Genomic DNA, 25,021 nt, shown 5'->3' on the forward strand with positions numbered 1-25,021 from the left:
CCCCATCTTGGAGTATCTGCAAGACGGGAAACTACCGGAAGACAAGCTGGAAGCACGTCGCCTGCGAGCTCAAGCCGCCCGATATTGCATCTACGATGAAAGACTGTACAAGAGGGGATTCTCAGCTCCACTCCTGAGGTGCATTGACGGCACCGATTGCCAGTCTGTGCTAGAAGAAATTCATGCAGGCCACTGCGGTAATCATGCAGGGGCACTCTCTCTGGCACAAAAGGCCCTCCGACAAGGGTTTTATTGGCCCACCGTGAAGCAAGATGCCATAGAGACGGTCAAGAAATGCGAGAAGTGCCAAAGGTTCGCCAAGGTTCCGCGAGCTCCGCCGCCTTACCTGCAGCAGATGAGCAGCCCTTGGCCCTTTGCCATTTGGGGCATGGATCTAATCGGGCCGCTGCCCACGGCTCGCGGAGGATGCAAACATGCCATAGTGGCAGTTGACTACTTCACCAAATGGGCAGAGGCCAAAGAGCTCGCACAGATCACCAGCGCGAAGACACAAGCTTTTACATGGGATAACATAATCTGCAGATTCGGAGTGCCACAGCAAATAGTAACGGACAACGGAACCCAATTCACCAGCGAGCAATTCATCCAATTCTGCGAGTCAATGGGGATTCAAAAGAGTTTCACCGCCGTTGATCACCCCCAGGCCAATGGGCAGGTCGAAGCAGTCAACAAAATAATCAAGCAGACCCTGAAGACAAAGCTTGAGGCTAGAAAGGGAGCCTGGGTGGACGAACTGCAAACAGTGCTATGGACCTATCGGACAACAGCCCGAAACAGCACTGGAGAAACCCCATTCTCAATGGCGTACGGGTCGGAGGCTATGATCCCCGCTGAGAATAAAGTGGCCAGCCACCGAAGGGCCACCTTCAGCTCAGATCGCAATAACGAGCTACTAGGGGCTAATCTGGACCTGCTCGAGGAATCAAGAGATGTAGCTCGCGTGAGGATCGCCATTTATCAACAAAGAGTGGCACGATACTATAACAGGAAGGTCCGAATCCGACGTTACAACGTCGGAGATCCGATACTACGCCTAGTACTGCCAGGAGCACGGGCGGCAAGCGATGGCACCTTAGGTCCTAACTGGGAAGGTCCATTTATCATCAAAGAAAATTTGAATAACGGAGCATATCATCTGGCAAACATGGACGGTCTCCCTCTCCCACGAGCTTGGAACGCAGAACACCTTCGTCCTTACTTCAGATAAATGTAATCGTTCTTGCCTATGCTCCGTCTTTTTCATTACGAATGACTTTCATGATTCTGGTCAGAATTTATGAACTTTCATTACACTTTATTCTTATTGGTATTCGATTGAATGCCCCCGTAACGAGGGGTCGAGAAGCCATGGTTTGCCAGCTGAGGCCTAAATAACCTAGCCGCGGCGCTACGGTCAACGGCTTAACCGAGCATTCACCTTGGTCCCTCCCTCAGGTCGTGGTTTGCGAGCTGAGAACCAATCATCTTGACTTTATGTCATGGTTTGGAACCTACTGAGCAACCACTTCCACAAGTAACCCCGAGCTTGGGTTCGCTAGCCGAGGTCCTTTTATCTTGGCTTAAAGCCATGGTCTGCGACCTACCTGGGTGTTTCCCTCTCAGTTCAAATAAAACATGTAGAAGCCACTGGGTGTTAGCTGAGGCCGTAACGCGACCTACATGGACACATATCCCGGCCGTACAAGTTAAACGAAATAACAAGCCGTGGTGTGTTAGCTGGGGTCACTCTATGACCCGCCTGAACATATAACTTGGTGGTACAAGCTGCGCTTTCACTAGCTGGGGTCCTCCTATCTTGGCTTAAAGCCATGGTCTGCGACCTACTTGAGTGTTCGCTCCCAATTTATTGAAAACTTATTAAAGCCTCAACATGCCAGCCGAGGCCATAGCATAATCTCATACCGTAGCAAACTTTGCGTATTGGACCCTATCAGCTGAGGTCCGTCTTAACTTGGCTAAAAATAAAGCATTCGCGACCTATCAGGCACACGCCCTATAATGAGCTTCTCAGCCACCACATGTTAGACAAGATCACAAGGCCATCCGACTTTACATATATCTCGGGAAGGCTCTCGTTATTTCGTCAAAATATGCCGAACGGGGTTTCCTGGAAATTGCCTAAGTATGAGTGTTCGCGCTGATTATTACAACTATCATCAACGAGCTAGTTAAAGAGCGTTAGTCTACAAGCTGATAAAACTCCGGATCTACCTGGACCTATGTTCGAACAGTTTATTATCAAGTTACATACTCAAAAGTTCCTTATCAGTGAACCTTTCAAAAATACGGGAGCTTTGTTGAAGAAATTTTCAAGTTATACCATGAAGAAGTTACTTTCAAGACATGATTCAAGAATCGTCATGCTAAAACCTCGTCAGAGTTAACTTAAATTCGCGAAGAAATCTGAGGCAACGTGCACAAAATGCCAATTTTTATTATTAGATGAAGCTCACATTACAAAAAAAAAAAAAAAAAAAATACATGTGGGAATCCTAGCTAAAAGGGGCGTTCGGTTCTGCAGGATCAACCTCGATAGGGCGAGCTTCAGTAGGTAGGGTCGGCTGGAGATCGACCTCGACAGTCCCGGCTTGGCAAACCTCGGCAACCTCCACAGGAGCCTCCTTGGCAGTCTCACTAGGCTGAGCCGCGGCGACCCCGGATAGCTCGGCCCCGACTTGAGGAGCTTGCGTTGCGACCAAAAACGAGTCAAGGGGACTGGCATCATCAGCATCCTCCGCGGCCTCGGCAGCATACCGAGCCACCTCCTCGACAGCCTGCGCACCAAAGAAGGAGAAATCCATCTCAGGATGGTTCACCCAAAAGGTGTACAGAAATGCCGAGCAGGTGTCGGATCTGGTCTCCCTACACGCCGAGTCCATCCGCTCTCCGACCTCCGCCCTTATATCGTCAATGGTCCTCTTGGCAAGCTCCTCGCATCGGACGGCACGATCATCCGCCCGTGTCCGCTCCTCCTTCGCCGCCCTAAGCTCTGCCTCGGTTGATTTGAGTCGCTCCTCAGCCCTCCGCAACTCCACCTTCGCTCCATTTAGCTCGCCGGTGAGCCCGGAGTTGGCTTGCTCCCACATGTTCTTCGACCTGCGAAGCTCCTCGTCGAGATCTTTATTCTTCTGGATCTCCATCCTCAGACGCGTCAAGCAACCCTCCACCTCCTTTTGAGTGGCAAGGAGCTCGACCTGGAGATCCTTCTTCTCGCCCGAGAGCTTCGTTATTTCGACCTTTTGGGCGTTCTTCTCGTTCTCAAGCTTCGCTATTTCGGCCTGACGGGACATGCTCACCGACTGAAGCTGCTCCTCAAAATCTTTGTACTGAGCTCGGAGCTTCACGGCAGCGAGAGAAGTCTGCAAAAGAAGAAATGTTAGCTCATTAAAAAAGTAGGCTAAGAAACCGAGGTACGAAGAATTCTTACTTACCACCAGGCTGTGACGGGCGACAAAATCACAAAGGGGGATTCCCTTTAACTTCGGGTCATCGAGGGGCTTCGAGTTCAGACCCAGGAAGTCGGGCACGGAATCCAGGAGGGGACCAACAAAGACCCCTCCTGGCAGGGCCTCCACGGCCAGTTCCTTCTCACGGACCCTGACCCGTTTGGCCCTGATATCCTCCCCCTGTTGCAGCTGGTCCGATCTCCGTTTCGAGCTGGCAGCAGGAGCATCTCGAACCTCCACTACGACCTCCTTCCCACGGGCTCCACTCGAACCATGGTCTCGGGAGGCAGGGGGCCGATGCCCCAGCTGCAGATGAGCTTGCTTTGACTGTTGGGGCTGACGGGGCAGTGTTCTTTGCCGCTGCTCCTGCTGCCCCCCCCGCGACTGTTGGGTTTGCTGCTGCTGAGGGCGTGATTGCGGCTGCGGCTGCTCCGACCTGCCATTCCGCGAGCTATAGCTCGGGGTTATGGAAGACGTAGTGCTCGACCTCGCCCTATGACGCTTCGGTTGGAGGAGCTCGAGATCAACCATATTATCATCTTGGTCGGCTTCCCCTCTTGAACTGTTCGTCTCAGCGAGCTGTAAGCCAGAAGGGAGAATCTCCGCACCCAAGTCCCTGAAATGATCTCCCTCGATAGTCTCGGTGCCAAGAGGAGGGGCGAGCTCGTATTCGCGAAGTAGCTCGTCCGAAAGTTCAAGAATCTCCGAGCTCGACTCTGCAGCCACAAGTTTGCCAAGGATATCAGTCTCCTCGGCCGATAAAATCGGTTTCTTCCCCCCAAAATCTGCATCAAAGCATGAGCAAGTTAAAGCAAGCACTCTCGGAACAAAGGAAAGATTTGTGAGAGCTCATATTCTCTTACCAGGGGTCAGTGCGAAGCTACAATTCCTAAGTAGAGAAAGGGAAGGGCAAGACACGAAGAACCAACTGGACTTGTAATCGCCCACGTTGGACTTCCCCTTTGCTTTACCCTGAGGAAGGGCGGCCTTATACGGAGAAGGACGAGCCGCCAGGTAATACAGCCCGTCCTTGGCATTTTTGAAAGAAAAATAAAAATCTTATCAGTTTTGGCGAAGGGAAAGGAAGTTTGTTTATAAGGAATAAAACGGCCAAAGAAGTAAGTTGGGCATACGAATTCGGTGTTAGTTGGAAGGGGGCGAGCTTGACGTCGTTCAAGAGGGCGATAAGGTACAGGGCTATTGGGAACCTAAAGCCAGACTCGAGGTGTTGGGGGCTAATAGCTATGAAATTGGCTGGCGGGTAGGCTGCATGGGAGCTCGATGCAGGGATGTATACTCGGCAGGTCCTGGGGAGACGAAACTCCTGAGCACAAGTCATCACCTCGTGAAGCTTGGCCTTGGACGAGAATCTCTTGAAGACCGCAAGATCAGCACTCCCACCAGCGATCTGATCTTGAATCTTCAGCTCGGTTTCCCGAGAGGTCGGGACGGCGACCTCCCTGCACCCCGAGCTCGCACCCCCAAGATTTTGGCCCTCCATAATGAGACAATCTTCGGAGCTCGAAGTGTTGTTTTCTCCTACGATATAATTGCAGCGCTTTTGACCTGAATTTCCACGGTGTTGGTCGGACATCTACAAAGGAAAAGAGAGAACAGTCAGGTCGGAAGTCGCGAACCAAACCTCAAGAAACTAGAAGAAAAACCCTAAAACGACCGCTAGGTCTTCCAGGCCGAGCGCTTCGCAAAAGGGGTGCCGCCTAGGGCGGAGGGGCTGCAGCCGCAAGCCCGGTGTTCCATGAAAAGCTAATCCTAAGGTCATTGGACCCAAAGGCCCAGCAAACGACAAACCGAATCGTGCCGTTTCTCCAAAAATGAGAACGACATCGATCGACGAAGCCAGAGAAACCACCGACGGCTAACCAACGGTGGACGGCCTCACAAGAAGAAGAAGAAAGTCGCGACAAACTTACCTAAAAGCTGCGCTTGACGACTGAATGGGGACTCGTACCAAGCACCGGACGAGAACGGTAGACGTCTGAAAGCACGGCGATAACGGAGGCCTCGAGAGAGAAAAAAAGAAAGTAGGGAGGCAAAGATTTGAGGGAGTTTCAAAATAGCGTGAAAGAAGAAGCGGGTGGACACTCCCCACTATTTATACTGACGGCCTGGTCCATCCCAACCGTCGGATCGAATGACGACTTATCACATGCTCTGCATCCAGCGGCCGCACAACAGCTTGTGGGTCCCACGAGTGTAATCATGCGCAGAAATGGGGAAGGGGCGCGCATTAAATGCGCTGCCGACAAAGCGTGCTGCGTGGAACGACGAGACTTAAGGTGATTGGACAGAAGTCGGAGGGATGGAAGAACAGCTGGCACGCGTCAGTTCCCAGCACGAAGATCGTGCCGCGAACTGGGGGGCTTATGTTATATGTATTTCCCGCATCACCCCGCATGGGCCAGACTCGGTCCGATAGACCGGCCCAATCACCCAAGGCCAAGAAGGCCCGGACGACCTCGTCAAGGAAGGTCCAGCCTCCACCAAAGATCCGGAACTCGTAAAGCGAGCATATGGCGAGCTCCCGGTAATCCCCCAACGAGCTCGGAGCAATCGACTAACGAGCTCCTGAAATATCCTCCAGATCGCTGGACCATCCAGGTCGCTCGCCTAAAACCTCCAGCTCGCATGAGCGGCAAAGCTGCTGAGAAGTCAGAGGTAGGGTCCGATCACTTTATCTGTAACAGCCCATGCCCCTCGTAATGAGGATCCCACTCCCGGTCTTGCGAAGGCGGTAAGAACTATTTGTCCCCCATTATACAAACACTGTATTTTTATATATTATCTAGATTGTAAAAGCCCCTCAAGATAAATGGAAATCAAAGAGACCATAAGGGGCAAGGGAGGAGAACAAGAAAAATATAATCAGATACCGCCACTCTGGGAGAATGATCAGATGGCGGCCATGGACTAGGCATCGTTCTGGCCGAGCCACGTAAAAGATTCTGGTGTACACGCTTGGAACATCGGGGGGAGGGGTTTTCTTCCTTCCTTCTCGGTATTTTTGGATTGACTCACCGCGGCCCAAAACGAATCATGGTCGGCCGAAATCAAACGTCGACAGAACCCTTCATGGAAATACATGTTATAAGAAGTAATGTAAACATAAATGTGCATGACGATGCACGATATATAATATGAATTCGACCCGAATGACCATTTGCATAATTATGAATATGTGCCACACAAACTTGTGGAACCTGATGTGGGTATACTAAATATATGCAATACTTTATGACATGACGTGGGGAACGAATATGGGGAGCCTTGTTAATGTGAGTTGTGGTGATCGATTCCCCTTTGTTTTAATTGAGCTTATTGAGCCTTATGGCTCACATTGTTTTAACATCATTCCAAGTTTAGGAAGAGGAAGTTCGAGGGCAGATTTAGTGGTGTCGGATCTTGCCGTTAACCATGTATACAGGGCTTTCCCGACCGAAAAGATCCTTGGAGGTGAGTGTGAGCAGAGGCTCAGATATGGGTGTTTCGTTAGATTTGTTTAGCTGATGCTCTGGTATGTATGTTAGAGCCCTTAAGATGTGTAATTTTAATGAATTTACTTTTGCTGATGTTAATAAAAATTGAGGTAAAAATATAGGTCATTACATTTTGTAGCCAATATTGTATGCATCTCAAAGCTTGTACTATTTGTTTAAATAATAAATATAATGAGAAAAGATGATACTATATTATAAAAACTATATAAATGAAAAATATAAAATTATTTGACAATACCTTATGAGTCAAATAACTCCTAAACTGATCAAGTGTACATCTTCTAGTGTTAAATGCAAACTCACATGCAACTATAGATATAGATATAATCAGCACATATCACGAGCTACCAATGAGAATATAGAAAATCAAGGGTTGTTAATTTTTCACTAAGTAAAATGTCAAATACTTTCACCTCTATCATCTAATTGTTCATTTAGATATTTTTTTAATTATCTTTGTTGAATACATTTTTATCAGAGTTGTCTCTTACCCTTTTAAATTCCTCCACAACACTAATTTCAAAGTTGATAGCCTTTCTAACAAATGAAGTAGAGGTATTAGTTGGCACTTGATTAGTACTACTATTGTTGTGTCCACTTTGAAGATAATACAATCTTTTTTGTACTCACTAAATAGATTATAGAATGCTTTTTTCAATTAATTATAATCTTTCAATACTCTTTTTTCCTCATACATTGTAGAGGGATCGTATTTAAAATATCAAAATTTCTTTTAAGGTCAAGAATAGCTATAATATAAAGAAGCATGTTCATTTTCTTAGCACAATCCCAATACTTGCCATATTTTTCTTGCATCCTCTTAAGTCATCTAGAAAATATCAAAATTATTTGCACAATTTCTCCATTTATATAAAAGTGATTGAATTAAACAAATTTAAAAAATAACTTGTTTTATGTGACATGTGCTTCCTGCTAATTAGAAGTTTGCTAATAAAGTTGCCCCTTTTGAGAATGAGTTGCTCAAGCTCTCAATCCTAGACTGACCTAGGATGTCCAATTAGTTGAGCAAGATCTCCTTTTCACCAAGAATTTTCTACGCTAAGACAAGACAGGCTTAGGTGCTTCTACTACCAAATCCCATCTTAGATTTATGATTGGAAGCTAGAGTTTAGGGCTCTGGCAAAGTGCTAAGTCCTTTTACAAATGAAAGTAACAAAGAAATAAGAATATTTTTCTTTTCCTTTCTTTTTTCTTCTTACTTTTTTTTGCATTTTCATCTATCTTGATACCAATACCAACATAACATACCCATAAGAGAAAACTATTTTTTTTTTTTATAAGTAAACAAGTATGAAAAATGCTAAAAAGACTGACAGACTTATCAATGGATTTATCGAAAATGGGCAAAAAGATGATTTTGCCCTCATGCCCTACTCTCTCCCTTCCCCTCCCATGGATTCCCCCCCTCGCGTTCTGCATGTTTTTTCTGCCGACTGTCGGCGAGGCGAGGCGGCGATGACAGAGAGGCGAGGCGACTGCAGCGAGGCGCGACGGAGAGGCGAGGCAGCGGCCATGGCAGGGGAGACGTGCAGAGTAGAGAGGGGGGTAGTGGTCCGCTTTGCAAATTTGCAAAGTGGGCGGGGGCAAAATTATCTTTTTATCCATTTTCTATGAGCCACTCGATAGGTCTATCGGGCCTGTAGAACGACTCAACAAATATACATGGAACAGATTACTTTAAAGGGGTAATAAAAAAAATATTTTAAGGTACATTATCCTAGGAGTAGGGAAAAAGTGCCTAAGAATGTTTATCAAAATTTATGCACCAAAAAAAAGAAAAAGAAAAAATAAGCGTGAGGTTCATTTAAATGGAATTTCTTCAGATTTCTGTCTGTCACATGATGTGTTAAATAATCATCCAAGATTAAAAAAATTCACAAGTCATAGAAATGTGATTAAAAGTCCAAAAACAATAGCAAAAACCATAATTAAAAGTCCAATAACGATAACAAAAACCAAAGAGAGGGAGAGAGTTCACAGAGAACAAAACAGCATAGACAGAAAAAAAAAGTGAGGTGGGGTGAGGAGAAAAAAAAGAAGGAACCATAGATAGAGGAGAAAAACACACCCACAGAAGAAAGAGAAAAAGATGCATAGAGTGAAAGAAAAGAAAGTAAAGTTCAACTGGATGAACATAGAGATGAGCCCATAAGAAAGATTGAGAACAAAGGCTTTGGCGCAAGGTGCCAAAGAAAAGGCTTCTTCAAATATTTAAGTTCTACATCTCTCCTTCTTATTAAACTACTAATAATACCATATAAAACCTAAATAATAATAACTCCAAAATAACGTATTTCTTTGATTCTAAGAATCCAGATTTATTGTTCTCATTTTCTATCCCCTTAACTATCTCTTCAATAAAAATAAGTCACGTCATCAAATTAATACATATCACCAAACAGTAATTATTCCAAACTAACGATAAAAAACTTAATGTTTTTCTTTCAAAATTCCTTTTTGCAATTAATAGAAAAAAAAATTATCTCTTCACCTTCCATTCTCATTCAATTTCAATTTCATCTTCCTTCTTATTGAAAAAATCCTAGATTTGAACTCAAAATTGAATGAGAAGAGAAGATGAAGGAATTTGTTTTTTCCTATTAATTGCAGAATGAATTTTGAAAGAAGAATGTTAAATTTTTTGTCGTTAATTTGAAATAATAATTGTTTAGTGATGTGTATTAATTTGATATCGTGACTTATTTTTATTGGAGAGATAGTTAAGAGAACAGTAAATGAGGACAACAAATCTAGACTCTGATTTTAAACCTTGAAACCCTTTTAGATAAGACATATATTTCTAATTTATTCACATAAGAAGAATCTCTAATAACTTTTCTAAAATTTTATCTCATCTCCAAGATGGACTTTGTTATCTTTTATTTTCAAAATTCCAAATCTGTTAATCTATTTAACTACCTAATTTGTTGTCTATTAATTCTTCTCTTTTTTCTTTCTTTTTTTTGAGTGCCTTGTCCAATTCGCTCCACAATCAAGTAATTTAGTCACAATATAACTTCTAATAACGGATATCTAAGACTGGAACCTAATATAAAGAAATCAATATAAGTTCCAACAAGAGATCAAAATATACAATTTTATTCAATCTCTCTTCTCACACCTAGTTGTCATTTTTTCTAATTGAAATCGACACAACATAAATGAAATGAAATAAAAATTAGTATTGACAAGAAAAAAACACGATTTCTATCACCACCTTGGCAAAAAAAAAAAAAACTAGATAATCATAAACCTTTGATAACTCTTAGTTTTCAAATTTCCTCCAGATATTCATATCCAACACAAAGCTCCAAAATAAAATAAATAACTTTAACATATTATTCATTACAACATCTAACCTTTAGGCAGAGAGTCCAAAAGACCCTGTTCATGTTGCTACTCATCTTCAATTCATTTGTTTGAGGGTAATGGTAACTATTTAAACATTCTTGTTGGTCGATGATAAATACACTTCGTTTTTCAATATATGGCCAACCGACAAGAGTGATGCACCTTGTTTAAATAGCAAAGTGCAATTATTACTTTGACTTCTCATCAGATGTGCTCGTCTCTCTTCCAATCTGCTCCATGTGATTACTTGCAGAGGTGCTTTGAGTTCCTAATAATCGGGTCAAGAAAGCATCCGCACGGGGAGATAAAGCTGTACATTTAGCAAGAGAACCCATTAACATGCAGGGACGTGGTCGAAAACTAAATTTGTCCATAAATAGTTAAATAGAGATTTCAATTAATGATCCTTAGAATGATTGAATAGTGCAGCAATGCATCTAATTCTGTACGCGAAATTAGGTTAGCCAGTTCAAGAACAAGACAAAGGTCATTTCACAGATAAAAGACAGACAAAAGCAAATAAAATTAATTCCAACAACTTTTTACAAATTTGCTAATGGTTATTTTAATTTTTTTTTTCTATTTATGTGTAATAATTCATCAAACTAATCAAGTTACAAGTACATTTGATGATCCTACACCTCTGTTAGAAGAATGCATTTTTTACTTTTTTCTTCATAAATGCAATATTATCTCTATTAGCCAACTGATGAGAAGTTTTCAGTAATAGATCTGTCAAACAAGATAGAATTATACACGTATTGAGTATTGCACCACGTGTGGTATATATAATGATAAACGTGGCCTGCAAAATGTAACCGTAGAAGTGAAAAATAAATGCGTATCATTTGGTCCAGGGCATGTTAAATGTAACACTGGAAATACATAACAAATGCATGATACATTCTAAATTGATACCGCCTAGAACGCAACCGAATTCAAGTTGATATTATACATTCCAAGTTGTTCAGAACTTTCATTACTTAGCGCAGCACAATTATAGCATGATCACAACCATCAAGTATCAAAGAACAAGTTGAAAAGGGCAAAGTAGCATGTCATGCTATTCTCTCTCCCGTGTCAAAGATGTCTTCAGCGTTCAACCACACAAAAAAGAATTCAAACAAAAAATAAACTCTCTACACACTCAAGATCTCTCCTATTTCTTTTATGCCATACACACCATAAGAAACCAAAAGGAACCCACCTGTACAATGGCTGGCCTACAGGCAACTTCACCTCCAAGAACACAGAAAATCCCAGACGGAGGCTAGTATTACCCACAGGAAACCAACAAAGAATAAACAAAAAAACCACACCTTCAGCAAGATTAAAAATATTAAAGAAAGCTACCACCTAATAAAACTAAAAATGCCTTCAGCCAAAACAACACGAGAAATGGTTCCACTAAATCAGTGTTTCATATGTTCTTCCTACAAAGCCCTTATGATTGTTTCACAAAGAGTCCAAAACTCTTAAAAGTTTATGCATAGAAAGTTGCAGAATCATCTAGTATCCTTATCCGGAAGAAAAGCAACAGATTAGTTTCCAAATAACTAACACTGAATAAAATAGTAATTAAGAATACAATCTCACTAAACAAAAACTCAGAGGGTGTTTGGCTTAGCTTAAATATAGGTGCTTATATGCTGTAAGAGCTTATATGGAAATTTTAGATTTTAAACTGGGCATCTTGGCCTTTTACTTGGTCAAAAAAAGCTTTGAGACTGTTTATAAGCGATCCAAAAAGAAGCTAGGTGGTATCAGCTTTCGAAATAAAAACTGTTAGAAGCGCTTATAAGCCCTTCCAATTAGCCAACAGTCATAAAAGAACAGAGAGCTTATAAGTTTTCTTTGAACAGTAAAAAGAGCAAGCCAAAACCCTCTAAACTGGCAAGAGAATAAAAGATGGGTAAGGAAGCACAATGTACAGATACCAATCCAGTTTGACATAATTATGCATTTGACCAACAGAAAGTATATAAAATATTAAATGAAAATAGATACACTCACCCTTTGGGATCAATTGTTTGTTAGCTTCTTGTCCAACATTTATCAAGTTTCCAGCGCTAGAGCATGATTCTAACCCATGAATCAGCTAGTAGAAAAAATTGAAGTAGCCATCAAACAGGTTACAAAAATGCTGCCACAAGATTCTTGTGCAACCATACAAATATATTTACCAAAAATGCCAAGCTAAGGTACCTCATCCCAAGCTCTATTGACTGCTGCTAAGGTCTCATCATATGCCTGCTGTTTCTCCATTAGTTGAGATAATTTGTTCTCCAGAGCAGTGCGCTCAGCTTTTTGAGCCTCCACCCTCTCACGAAGCTTTTGATTTTGATATTGAAGCAGTGCAATATCCATCTGCAGGAACAACAAAACCAAAAGACAAATAAAAACACAATATTAGAAAAAAGAAACTTAAACAGTAGGAAATAGTTGAAAACACAGATGATTCATAAGTTTAACAACAAAACAAGGATAAGTGGACAGAGTATCAACTAAACAAATAAAGAACGACACTGAACAAAGATTTTAATGTTTTTGGGTAAGCAATCACGGTGAACTAAGACAGTTTAACAGGTTTGCTATAAATAACAGCAAATGCATGAATGTGAAAGTATGACTAAAAGAAATTTGGTAGATTGTGTTTCTTCAACATTGGTCCCTTCCACCCAATATCAATTACTAACTGAGTAATGTATCCTTCAAGTCAGAAGATGAATTTCATATAGCTTGTCATATCCATCCCTCCCGATATCCATTATTGAGGAAAGATATCCCAAACATTAATGCACACACAAGTAACCCAGACGCAAAATGTATCCCTGGATTCATAAGATGAATGTTATATAGCCTCCCACCCTATCTTTTTTTGTTCTTTTCTTTTAGGATAAGCAATAGTTCACCAAATGTGCACCTTTCACCACTTCAGAACATAAATGCACTTAATATGAAATATCTTCCAAAGAAAAACTATTCAGAGAGAAAGAACTAGAACTGGAATAAAATAAGAAGTGATAAATCAAATCAGTTAAATATAAAGAACAGATAACAGGTATAAATAAACTAAACAATCAGAACATGAGCATGTTTGCCCATGCTTAGATCGATGCCCCCTAAATCTGATGCACTTTCATACATCAAAAGTCTTTTTTTAACAAATAAATTGTAGAAATAAATTTGATAAAAAGGGAAAAAGAATCAATTTAGATAGAAAATTTGATATTCAGGCCAATAGAAACAAAATCTGGTGAGGACAAGCCTTGGTAGCAATGGTAAGGTTCCTTTGTGATTGAAAAGCCATGGGTTTTACTTGTGGAAATATACTCTTCATAGAAACAGAAAACGGAAGGCTGCATAGAACTACAATCTCCCCTGATCCTCATAAAACAGCAAGCCTCACGCACTGGGGCATTCTTTTCAAAAACAAAATCCAGATTACAGACAGTGTAGATTTGCCCACATATCAACAAAGATCTAACTTCAGACAAGAACAATAGAATCCAAATTATAAATCTAGGCCAAATTACAAACCTAAAACCTAAAAACAATAACAGTATTATAGTACAGAACAAGTCTTCAATCACTTGATCAAATATTGAAGCACCAGACTTGGAGATTGGAGATCAGAACGATCAGATCTAACATCGGAAGAAGGTATATTGGGAATAGAGGGCTAAAAGGCCAAACAGGGAATGCAAAGAGGCACGAATGCCATGGTCTTCTGAAAAATCAAAAACTGATATAGCTACCCTAAAACAAACCTTATAAAGGCAATTTGATCAGGAAAACCAGGGTCGGAGCTTCAGCACTAATGGAAAGGAACAGACCTCAGGTTTAAATAGTGAAGGGTAGGGTACGGTGAGAGATGCATAACCCGAATATGAATCACAGCTGGACTGAGCTTAGGTCATACATTTATATGCTCATTAAATACCTAAAATACCCCAAACATATTTCAAAAAACACCCTATGCGTATAGCTATGGGTTAGGGATTCTTTTCTTTCCACCATCCCCCATTTTGAATTTGGAAATTTAAGCACCAATCATCTCCTAATTTTTCTATTCTTTCTCGTAGATGTCTCCAAGGCCCTTTCACTCAAAGTTGAGAAATATATCATCTTGTTTGTCTTGCTTCTCCAATTTATCTATGAATGCAATCATCTTGTAGTGTCGATGGTGTTCCTCCAATTTACAACCGTCCCAAGCACAAAAAAGTGAGAAGGGTTGCACAAGATACCCAACAACAATAATATACCCACCTCAATCCCACTAAGAGTGGTCAACCACATGAATTCTAGCCATCCAGTTACCTCCATCTATGACCATATCTTCTGTAAGGGTATTAAACACATATCATACCTAAGAAATTCCTACCAATTTTTTCTTGGTCTTCCTTTACTCCTTTTCTTTAAAACCTTAGTCCAATCTATCCATTCTCCACACAACATGAGAGCAACTATTGGTCTTCTTCTCATATGATCCAACCACCTTAATTGCATTTAATGCATCTTCTCTTAAATACAAACCATTTCAATTTAATGACAGGTAGTTTCATTTCTAATTCTATCATTTTTTACTGCACATCAACCATAAAGGTCATGTATTTTTTATGCTTATCTTGTACGTGTTGATGCTTAATGCCCAACATTCTGTGCCATAAGATAAAGCTAGTCTTATAGTCATGTGATAATATTTTCTTTTTATTTTAATGAGATTTTACCATCCCATAAAATGCTAGACACAACTGATTCTGTGAGTAATATCTTCAATAATCACTAGAGCATCCAATTGAGGACATATGTATCATCAAGTCAAGATGTGCATTAGGACTTGTGAAGGAGATACTAAAGGGTTTTTTTTACATGGAATTATGTAAAGATATGCACAAAGCCCAAATCTATTTGCTCTTTGATGGATGAACTCACAAAGCACATCCAATAAAAGGTGCCTTGGTGTATGCTACCCCCGGGTGATATTGTCTTGGTTGATCAGACAAAAGAAGTTGAGGATATTAAGCTTTAATTATTGTGGAACATCTTAAAATCAACAAGTTTTAAGTTGAGCAAGTCAAAAACCAAATATTTGGAATGTGAAAACAATAATATAACAAACCTTAATTCTATTAGGTGGGATCGATTACTTGGATGCTAACTCACACATCATCTCTATCCATAACCAAAAATATATAGATTGTAAGTTCAGAAAAAAATAGAAGTAAATACAATATTACAGTAAAACCCGAAAATCAAGTGATTCCCACAAAAATATCAATCTAGGTATATTATGAATTATTCAAACAAAAAGTGATTTTATTGAGAATGTTACTAAGAATCAAGGCGAGTGGTTAACATGAAGAAATGCATCCAGTCTATTATCTAATAAAAAAAATCTTTGAACATTAAAAATGTTTCATTTATAAAATGGATAAACGTCCTGGCTGTTTTATTGACCAAAATGTGGAATGGTTAAGTACTAACATGTGCAAAATGAACATCAATGAGAAGAAGATGTTACAATGGATGTAAGGCCATTAAATGAAAAAGCAATTAGAAACATCATACGTAACAAGGATAAAATGGTGCCTATTAAAGATAAGATTAGTTTGATGCAACTATGATGGTTTGGACAAATGAGAAGAACATCAATAAATGCACTGCCACATGAGTGGATGGAATGGAAGAAGATCAATAAACAGGCATGTCATACAAGTGGATGAAACGGAAGAGGTTTACGGAAAAAGAATTAGAAGCAGACCGAAGAGAGCTTGGAGGAAAACCCTTAACTGCCTAAAGGATAGCCTATAAAAGGGACCCGCTATAGTGTTGATTAACTACCAAAATCATCATCTTAAAATCAACAGTAAAAACTAAAGCAACCATTTTCGTACACAAAAATGTCATGAAAGCTGTGTACAACAAAATAACACTGACATAATCCACATATGCATACATATTACATACATATAAACCGAACTAAATACTAAGCCAGGCTTGATTTTTAAAATAACTACTCAGCTTGCACCTTCAATCAAGACTGAAATCAATCCTTCCACCAAGAGTGATCCCATCCATCAGTATGACAGAAGATGCAAAGAAGGAAACATAAGATTTTCCAACCCACAAGCACGTCAGGACGTGATTCCCAAATTCGGTCCACCGGTAACAAAATTCATTCAGCAAGAGAAAGCAACTCATTTAACATTTTGAAAGATAGCAATCTGCAATCGCGGTCCTAAATCAATTTGATCAGCCCAAACCAGCAAATTCACAAACTCATGCACCAGGGAAAATGAACCGCTCTGCAGTCCATCTAGAATTGCAATCAAATGTCGAAAAGTTAGATATATATATAGAGAGAGAGAAGAGAGAGGGGGGGGGGGGGGGGGGGGGGAGGACAGAAACAGAGACAGAGAAGTTATACCTCCTTTTTCGCATCTAAGGGCGAAAAAGGCCGATTCTTGTCAGTAGAGGCAGTGGGTGAGAAAGAGCTGAAGTGACGCCGCTCTGGATCTGGTTCACCAGTGTCTTCCATCAGAGATAAACCCTAATAAAACATACGTACCCTTATATCTCCATGAACATCCCGATCAGTCACACAACACAACAACAGGTCTCAATCGCCAAACCCCTGGATACCGTACAACATATACACATACAATACTGAAAGAAACCCGAATTCAAACCGATCAAACCATATAGTCTACTTGGAATCCCTGGGCTTCCAGATATTGAACTTGGAAGAAGGGGTTAAAGTTCAATTCGTAACGCCCGCCAACTCGTATCTTACGAGGATCTCGGTTTTGTGTGGCATGGAGTGGTGAGATGGCTGAATCGGAGTTCTAGCGATATTACGAGGATACATTTGTCATATCAATGCGATAACATGCATGCCTCTCCGATGGGAAAATTATATTTGTATCATATTTTTTTTTCCCAGTAACTCACTTTTAATATTTTTAAAATATTTTAAAATAAAAACTCATATTTGTTCTTCATTTAAATCGTTGATACTCAATCACTCACCATTACTCCTCAAGCACGTGCATCAACTTTTTCACTCGCCATCGCCACAGACACTTTACTTACCTACAACTGAACATCACGCATCAACTATTATTCAACATTGCTTAGCCCAATTCTCCTCGCCATAACCAATTAACAGTTATGATCAGTGATGGAAGATTATTATACGCAAATGTTTATGCCGTAGTTTGACGAGGAAGATAACAAGTATTCATGTTCCGACGAGAAATAATACAAATTGATTGAAGATGAAGTCTATGAAATATTTGAACATTTTTTGCATCTCTAAAATTATTTTTTATCTAATCACACTGAATCAACCGACGAGGCAATTTTAGTCCCTTAACCGAAGGTCCAAGGGGGTCGATGTGCCCCGTTTCGATTCGGGAGCTCAAGGATCCTCCGAATCCTTGAGTTCGGGAGAATTATCGTGCCTCGAATCCTTGAATTCGGGGGAGTCAATATGTCCTGAATCCAATGATTCGGAGACTTCTTAAGTCTCTGAACTTAAGGATTCGAGAACTCAAGGATCCCCCAAATTCTTCGATTCGGGAAACTGCATAAGTCTCCAAATCCAAAGATTCGGGGCTATTTAAAATTGGTGAGGTCCAAAACTTGTTAAGTATTAATTAAATAAGTGTGTTCTTCTTATATGGGGGACGACTACTTCAAATTGGTGAGGTCGTATAACTATTAATTAAATAAGTGTGTTCTTCTTATCTATATATATATATATTCAATTCTCAGTTCAAATATAAAAAGATGGTTGATTCCTTAATCAACATAAAATTCACTTCACCTGATGAAATATTGTAAATTCCAAACAAATGAGAAACTTAAGCGGTGGGATTCAAATAGCTAGAACGATATAAGACAATAAAAAAATATTAATATTTTTAAAAATTAAAATAATTTCAAATGGCATGCATCTATATAATTTATATTTAAAAATAACATAATTTATAACTAGTTCAATCACATAATTTACATACACTGCAGATGAATTAAATCACATAATTTACATACACGACGGATGAATTAAAAAAATAAGATTAATTAAAAAATAAAAAATATCCTTAAGGTGCCTTTAACCCCAGGATTCGGAGTTTGGGGGATGCCCTGAACCCTGGGGTTCAGGCGATTTGGGGTTCCCCAAACCCCGGAGTTCAGAACATCCCCCAACTCCCGAACCCCAAAATTCGAGGAGTTCAATGCACCCCGAATCCAAATTAATTCTCCTGAACCCATAGATTCGGGAGAAATCAATTCCCCGAACCCATGGGTTCAGGAGATTATGTAATAGTTTATAATATATTATATATTATAATATATATGTATATAATAATTTATGTAATATATATACATAATTATAATTATATATAATATATAATTATAAATATACATATTATACATATAATATGTATGTATATGTATATAATAAAATTTTAGTTTTCTTATAAAATATAGTTATAATAAAATTTTAGTTTTCTCATAATATATAGTTATAATATATATATTATAACTATATGCATATATATATAGTTATAATATTACAAATGCAACAATATTTTATAAAAATGACTTCATATTACATACATATATGCCATACATATATATTACATACATATATAGAGCAATATTATATTACATATATATATATGTTGTGTTTCACCTAAATTCATGGATTAGGAAAAAATCATTTTTTTTCGAATTCATGGGTTCAGGAGAATTACATTTTCTCGAAGTCATGGATTCAGGTGTTTTCAAAGCTCCCGAACTTTGGAATTTGGGTGCGATGATGTGCAACCACATTCATCGCAGCTGTCAGTGGGATCGACATGGTCGTCAGTGAGAGCTTTGTGATGATGGGTGACTGCAAGTGAGGGACTCTAGCGAAGAGGGCGAGCGAAACAAACGACTCTAGCAACGGCAAGAAGGCAGTGGTTTGATGTGAGAAATGGTTTGGAGGGTTTGTTGTGCGTGAGGGGTGATTTTGAGAGATGGGTGTTTGGAAGGTATGTTTGAAATATAGATGGTTGTAAAAAGTAATTACTCTGGTTGTAAATAGCAAAAATTAAAATTTTACTTATGCTGATTGCGAAAAGAAAAAATTGTAGTTGTGAATAGAATTTCCCGCTTCGATAACACTGACGAGAGTTTTCTTTTTCTTTTTTTCACAAACTCACCCCCTCTTTATAAAAAATTGTCAATCATACCCTCTTTCTAAAAAAGTGAGCAGCTCTTTTATACCAGAGTTCTTATATATATTTTACGTAAGATTTAAATGTTGAAAAAATATTTTAGTAAATAATTTGATATGGATGTTAAAGTTAAATTTCTTTATAAACAGATCATAAAATTGTCAAAAACTCTATTGATTGGGGGTGGCTAGGAGAATTTTTGAAAAATTCAAAACTTTAAAACAAAACTTTTAAATTAGAAGCTTAGATATAGTGTAAAAGTGATTAAAATCCAAACAAATTAAACCACTAAACATGCATCATAAAACAAAATAAGTATATATATAACTATAGGGTAATGATCTATTGTCAGCATCGGGTAACAAATGTTGCTTGACATGGGCATGCAGGGAGGTGGGGTGGGGTAAGGCCTAATCCCTTTTCTAATTTTGTCCGTATTGAACAAATCTTATGTTATTCGACACGAACAACATAACAATCTATTATAAATATAAGACCTACAAATATAAATAAAACAATTAAAATAACTAGAGAGTTTTTTTTTTTTTTTCAAAATTAAAGATTGATTATATATCATCAATCATTGTCAAAGAAGTAGAAATCTTTATAAAATGATATAAGTAAACCTAGTAGATTTGAAAATTTATTAAGAAAATAAATATGATAATAAAAGATATAAATTACACGAACACCCCATAAGATTAGGTAAAGTTCAAGGGACGTCTCCTTAAGTTTTAGAAATTATAATAATTTTCATAAGGTTAAAATTTTAACTCAATTTAGTTCATGCATTTAGATAATCACTATTAAATTGTATATAAAACCCAAAATACCTTCCTTTCTCCTTAGTGGCAATGGCTTTTCCTCTTCTTTTATTTTTTCTGTTCTCTTTTTTTTTTTTCTCACATTGTTGAACCTAATAATGAACCCAACTATCACTACTATTGCCCAACAATGGTTGAATTTCTACCACCAGGGCTAAAAAAACCCCAAAATCAATGAGGTTCATCAATGGATTCACATCACCCAACACCTAACTATGGCATTGCTGGCAATTGTTGGGTCTAGACAAACCCAAAATCATTGTAGGGTCCAATTAAACTCAGAACCCAATATCACGCTGGCAATCTAATGACGATGCTTGGGGTCAATTTACCTAATTTTTAATGGCAGAGGAGATCATAATTTTTTAAAATTGATGAGGTATTCTTTATATTTTGATTAACCTTAGGGGTGTCGATGTAATTTATCTTAATAAAAACGGAATGAATCGAAGCACCATAGAAAAAGAAAAGTAAAGCCAACGCCATTAGGAGAATGAATAAAATGTTTCATGCCTATAGACTCTTTGCCATTATTTTCTCACCAAATGTGCCAAACCACACAAATATAATAAGGGTTCATAGTATGATTTTTTTATTTTTAAAATTTTTGCAATTTTATCTAAACGTTTCAATTTTGACAATAAACGCTCGATTTGGTCTATTAGTTGTAATTTTAGACATAACCTGAATTTGATTCTAGAGATGTGTGTGCCTGCTGATGTGACATGCTACTTGATATTTTAAAACATTTTGAGTGATATATATATATATATATATAGAGGAAATGTGGGCAAGGGATGGAGCAACGACGACAGTGACAATGACGATGACGACGTAGGGTTGGAAGTGGCGACCAATTTCTACTTCTCGGTTGCGACGATAAAGGCTACGAAAGATGAGACGATGACGAGATTTGACAAGCCCAGCCTATGTTGTTTGATTGATGCAATTAATTTCTAAAACTTAAGCTCAACCTTGAACTTGGTTATGAACATGTTGGCTTTGACAATCACGTCTGGGCTCGAGCAAAACAGCACCACCACTTCGCCGCTATCAACAACAGTCATAGTCCCACTAGACACAACCAAGAAATTACTTATCGAGGATTGTGTTGTCGAGATTTGGAGACCCGCTTCACAAGCTGTTTATGGTCTTGATCCTTACGTAATCGCCTTGCATCACAAACTTTTAAATCGACATTTTGAATAGCAGAGGGGGCGGCATTTTGGGCTAAGGTTTTTGATACACGCGGCGCCGTGAATGATGGTGGTGGTGGAGATCGGCCGTCGCTTTCAGCCTAGCATTGTCGCTTCGATCTCCTCTTTCGTCGTCGTCGCTCCATCTCTTACTTGTCTTCCCTCTATATGTGTGTGTGTATATATATATATAATATCTATATAATGTAGGATTTTATTTTTTTTTACGTGTGTCAATATGAGGCTCACTCAAAATATTTTAGAACACCAAGTGGCGTGCCACATTAGCGGGTGCACATGTTTTTTGAATCGGATTTGGGTCATGGTTAAAATTACAACTAATTGACCAAATCGAATATTTATTGTTAAAATTGAAATGTTTGGATAAAATTGTAAAAACATGATTAGATTTATTTTTTTTCATGTTATTAGCCCATATAGTAATGGTAATTCAAAAAAATCTCTTAATGATAAAAGGGACACCAACTTCAAGCAAATAAAAATATTTATCGCCAAAGTGAGCATAATCCAATGGATGCCAAAATAGGAAAAAGAAGCTTTAAGTCTCATAAGTAACGATAAAACTATTAAACAAAAAAGAAAACTTACAATGCCCTATATATCTTTAAATGACTTTCTAAGTATACACATTCACAAAGAACACCATAGAATGGGTAAAATAAAATAGTATTTCTCAATGTATTTTGCAAATGAGTCCAGGATATTACGTACATATATGCATCATATATATAAGAAAATAATATATATTATAGATATACAAAATATAAAATTACTTAATATGTAAATTATAATTAAATCATAATTATCTTGACACTCTTTTTCAAACTAAGCATAAATATTGATCATGTCAAGTTTAATGCATATATAGCTTACACGAAAATCACCAAGCGACATAGTGAACAAATGAATCAACTAATCATTAGAATCCACAAACGATATAGAATACCAACAAATTAGTATAAACTTTTTATTTTCAAAAATAAAGATTGTACGTCGCCAAGCACAACTAGAGATGCGAGGACTCATACAAAAAAATATATAAGCAAACCTATCAGATATAAAAATTCATCAAGGAAAAAAAAAAACCAAAGACAATAATAAAAGGTAAATTATAAGGACATCCACGAGGCTAGGTAAAGTTCAAGAGATATCCTCAATTTTGAGAAATATCACACATTTAATACTTCAATATAATCATAAAATATCAAGAAAATTATACTTCTTTATCTTTTTTGATCAAACAATTATACCTTCACATTAATGTAGTTCCAAAATTATTGAAAGAAATCGTCTTGGCAATAGCAAGGTTTTTGCTTAAACCATAAACTATAAACACTTTTATTTTTAAAGTCAAAATTAGTTTATCGATTTCTTCAAATAACTTTATAAACGGCATTAGCAACACATTCCTTTCGACGAAAATCATATCTTCCTAATATTTTGTTGTTGACTTGAAGAATTTCTCAACATTTTAAAACGTTTTAAGCCCATAAGAAGTATGAGAATTTTCATTATAAGAATTAAGAGAATTTTTAGTGTTTTACAAACGTCTAGAATGAACTTAGCCCCAAAAAGATCAAAAAATTTCATTGTGACATTTATTTTTACATTTGCATGAAGTCGATACAAGAAAAAATTCTCAACATTTGAAAATATCGTAAATGTTGAGAAAAAAATAATTAAGCCCATATTAATCTTTAGTTTGTTTATACAAAGTATCTAATGTATAGATTTTTTTGACTTTTATTTATAAATGACAAGTCTGAACTCAAATCTCACTAATTTATTGTGAACTGTAGTAATTGATAATAATTAGGGATTCTTTTATTCTTTTAAGAAATTACATCAACTCTCAATAATGTTAGGTAAATTTTTAAAAATCCCTATTTGATTTTAAGAAATTACAAAAACCAATATGAAAGTTTAAAACTTATATATCAACAAATATTCCTGCTATTAAATAGTTGTAATTAAACTTTTTAAAATGTCAAAAGTTATTTCATTTTTCAATCTCTCTCTAACAATTGATCACATTCGAAATGGGGTTTAGAGATTAACCCGATCTAGAAAGTGGTAGCGATTTGACCGCTTATAAGTTGTCAGCAAAACTTAAATGTTGTATAGTTTATTTAGTTACACGTTTGTTAAAAATTAAAAAGTTTAAATGCTACTAAACTTAAATGCTATTTTAACAACGTTGTAAAAAAACTCTCCACAAACTTTTCTCAAAACGCTGTTATCTGGTTATTTCGTTGATAAAGTATTTTACAATTTTGCTTTTTAAGAACTTTAATATTTTCAACTCTCTCATCTCCATTGTCGCCTCTCTCCCATCTATTTCTCTCGTTGCCATCTCCATCTCAATCGTCGCTTTCAGCCTCATTGTTGTCGCCATCTATGTCACCTTCATCTTCTTCTTTGTGGCCTCCAGCCCATCGTCATTGCCATCACCGTCATCTCCATCCCCTGCTACTCTCTTTCTCTCTCTCTCTATATAATATATTTATGGATTAAACCTAAATTTAAACATAAACATTTGTATTAATATATTTTTTAATAATTGTATATAATTTATTAACATGTAATGGTAAAAAATTTATCAGTTGGACATTAATTTATAATTTATTTTTATTAAAAATTAATATTTTTATAAATTTTATTTGTATTATTCAACAATATGTCTATTTTAATTTTTTTTGTTAAGTTTTGATAGTTTATCAACTTTTTTAAACTAAATACAAAACTATATAAATGACAGTTTAAAGTACATTTATTTAAACACGTTATCGCTTTAAATACTATATAGATTTAAACTTTTACACAAATTTTTAAGTAGAAAAGCTTAAAAGTCATATTAAAAAATAATAAGCAAAGCAATCTCTTAATCTATATAACAATTTTCCTTATAGAAGATGACCTATTTTACATAAACCATCATTGGCCATCATATAGGGTCGCATGCCAACGGAAAAAGAAAAATGCTACCAACTTGCTACTAATTTACACAACCGCAAGTCTTCTATTTTAAAGCCACTGAAGGTGTTTAGCTTACCGGTTTGTCCACTTGTAAGCTATTCTTTTAACTTATAAGTTACATGACTTATTTTGTCAAGTATTTTTTAAAATTTAAGAACTTAAACGCTACCAATCTTACACATTATTTTAGTAGTTTATTCAATAAGCTGCGCCCACAACTTTTTCAAATAAGCTCTTGGTAGTTTATTTCGTTGACCATGTCAATTACAAAATTGCCCTCACACAATTTAAATATTTACTCTTTCTCATTATCTCCCATCTTATTCTCTGGTCGCCTTCTCCATAGCCATGTTCATTGTTGCCTTTAGCAGATCAGTCACCACCTCCAAACCAACGTCATTGCTTGGATCTCCTCCT

The 25,021-nt window shown here is 37.8% G+C and overlaps 1 protein-coding gene across 2 annotated transcripts; it reads right to left on the minus strand.

Moving 5' to 3' along the window:
• Positions 1–10,234: 10,234 nt before the first annotated feature.
• On the minus strand, positions 10,235–17,251 carry LOC127801053 (E3 ubiquitin-protein ligase BRE1-like 1). Of its 2 annotated transcripts, XM_052335868.1 has the most exons (5): positions 16,785–17,251; positions 12,560–12,721; positions 12,368–12,452; positions 11,562–11,624; positions 10,235–10,664 (listed from the first exon to the last, which is right to left on the minus strand). In XM_052335868.1, exons 1-4 carry the CDS (start codon positions 16,893–16,895, stop codon positions 11,590–11,592), a joined length of 393 nt encoding a protein of 130 aa, XP_052191828.1. In that variant the 5' UTR covers positions 16,896–17,251; the 3' UTR covers positions 10,235–10,664; positions 11,562–11,589. The 2 variants fall into 2 exon arrangements, with proteins under 2 accessions (XP_052191828.1, XP_052191827.1); XM_052335867.1 differs by lacking the exon at positions 11,562–11,624 and having other exon boundaries at positions 10,240–10,664.
• Positions 17,252–25,021: the final 7,770 nt, after the last annotated feature.

The sequence above is a fragment of the Diospyros lotus genome, chromosome 5 (assembly GCF_014633365.1).
Source record: "Diospyros lotus cultivar Yz01 chromosome 5, ASM1463336v1, whole genome shotgun sequence".
Lineage (NCBI taxonomy): Eukaryota > Viridiplantae > Streptophyta > Magnoliopsida > Ericales > Ebenaceae > Diospyros > Diospyros lotus.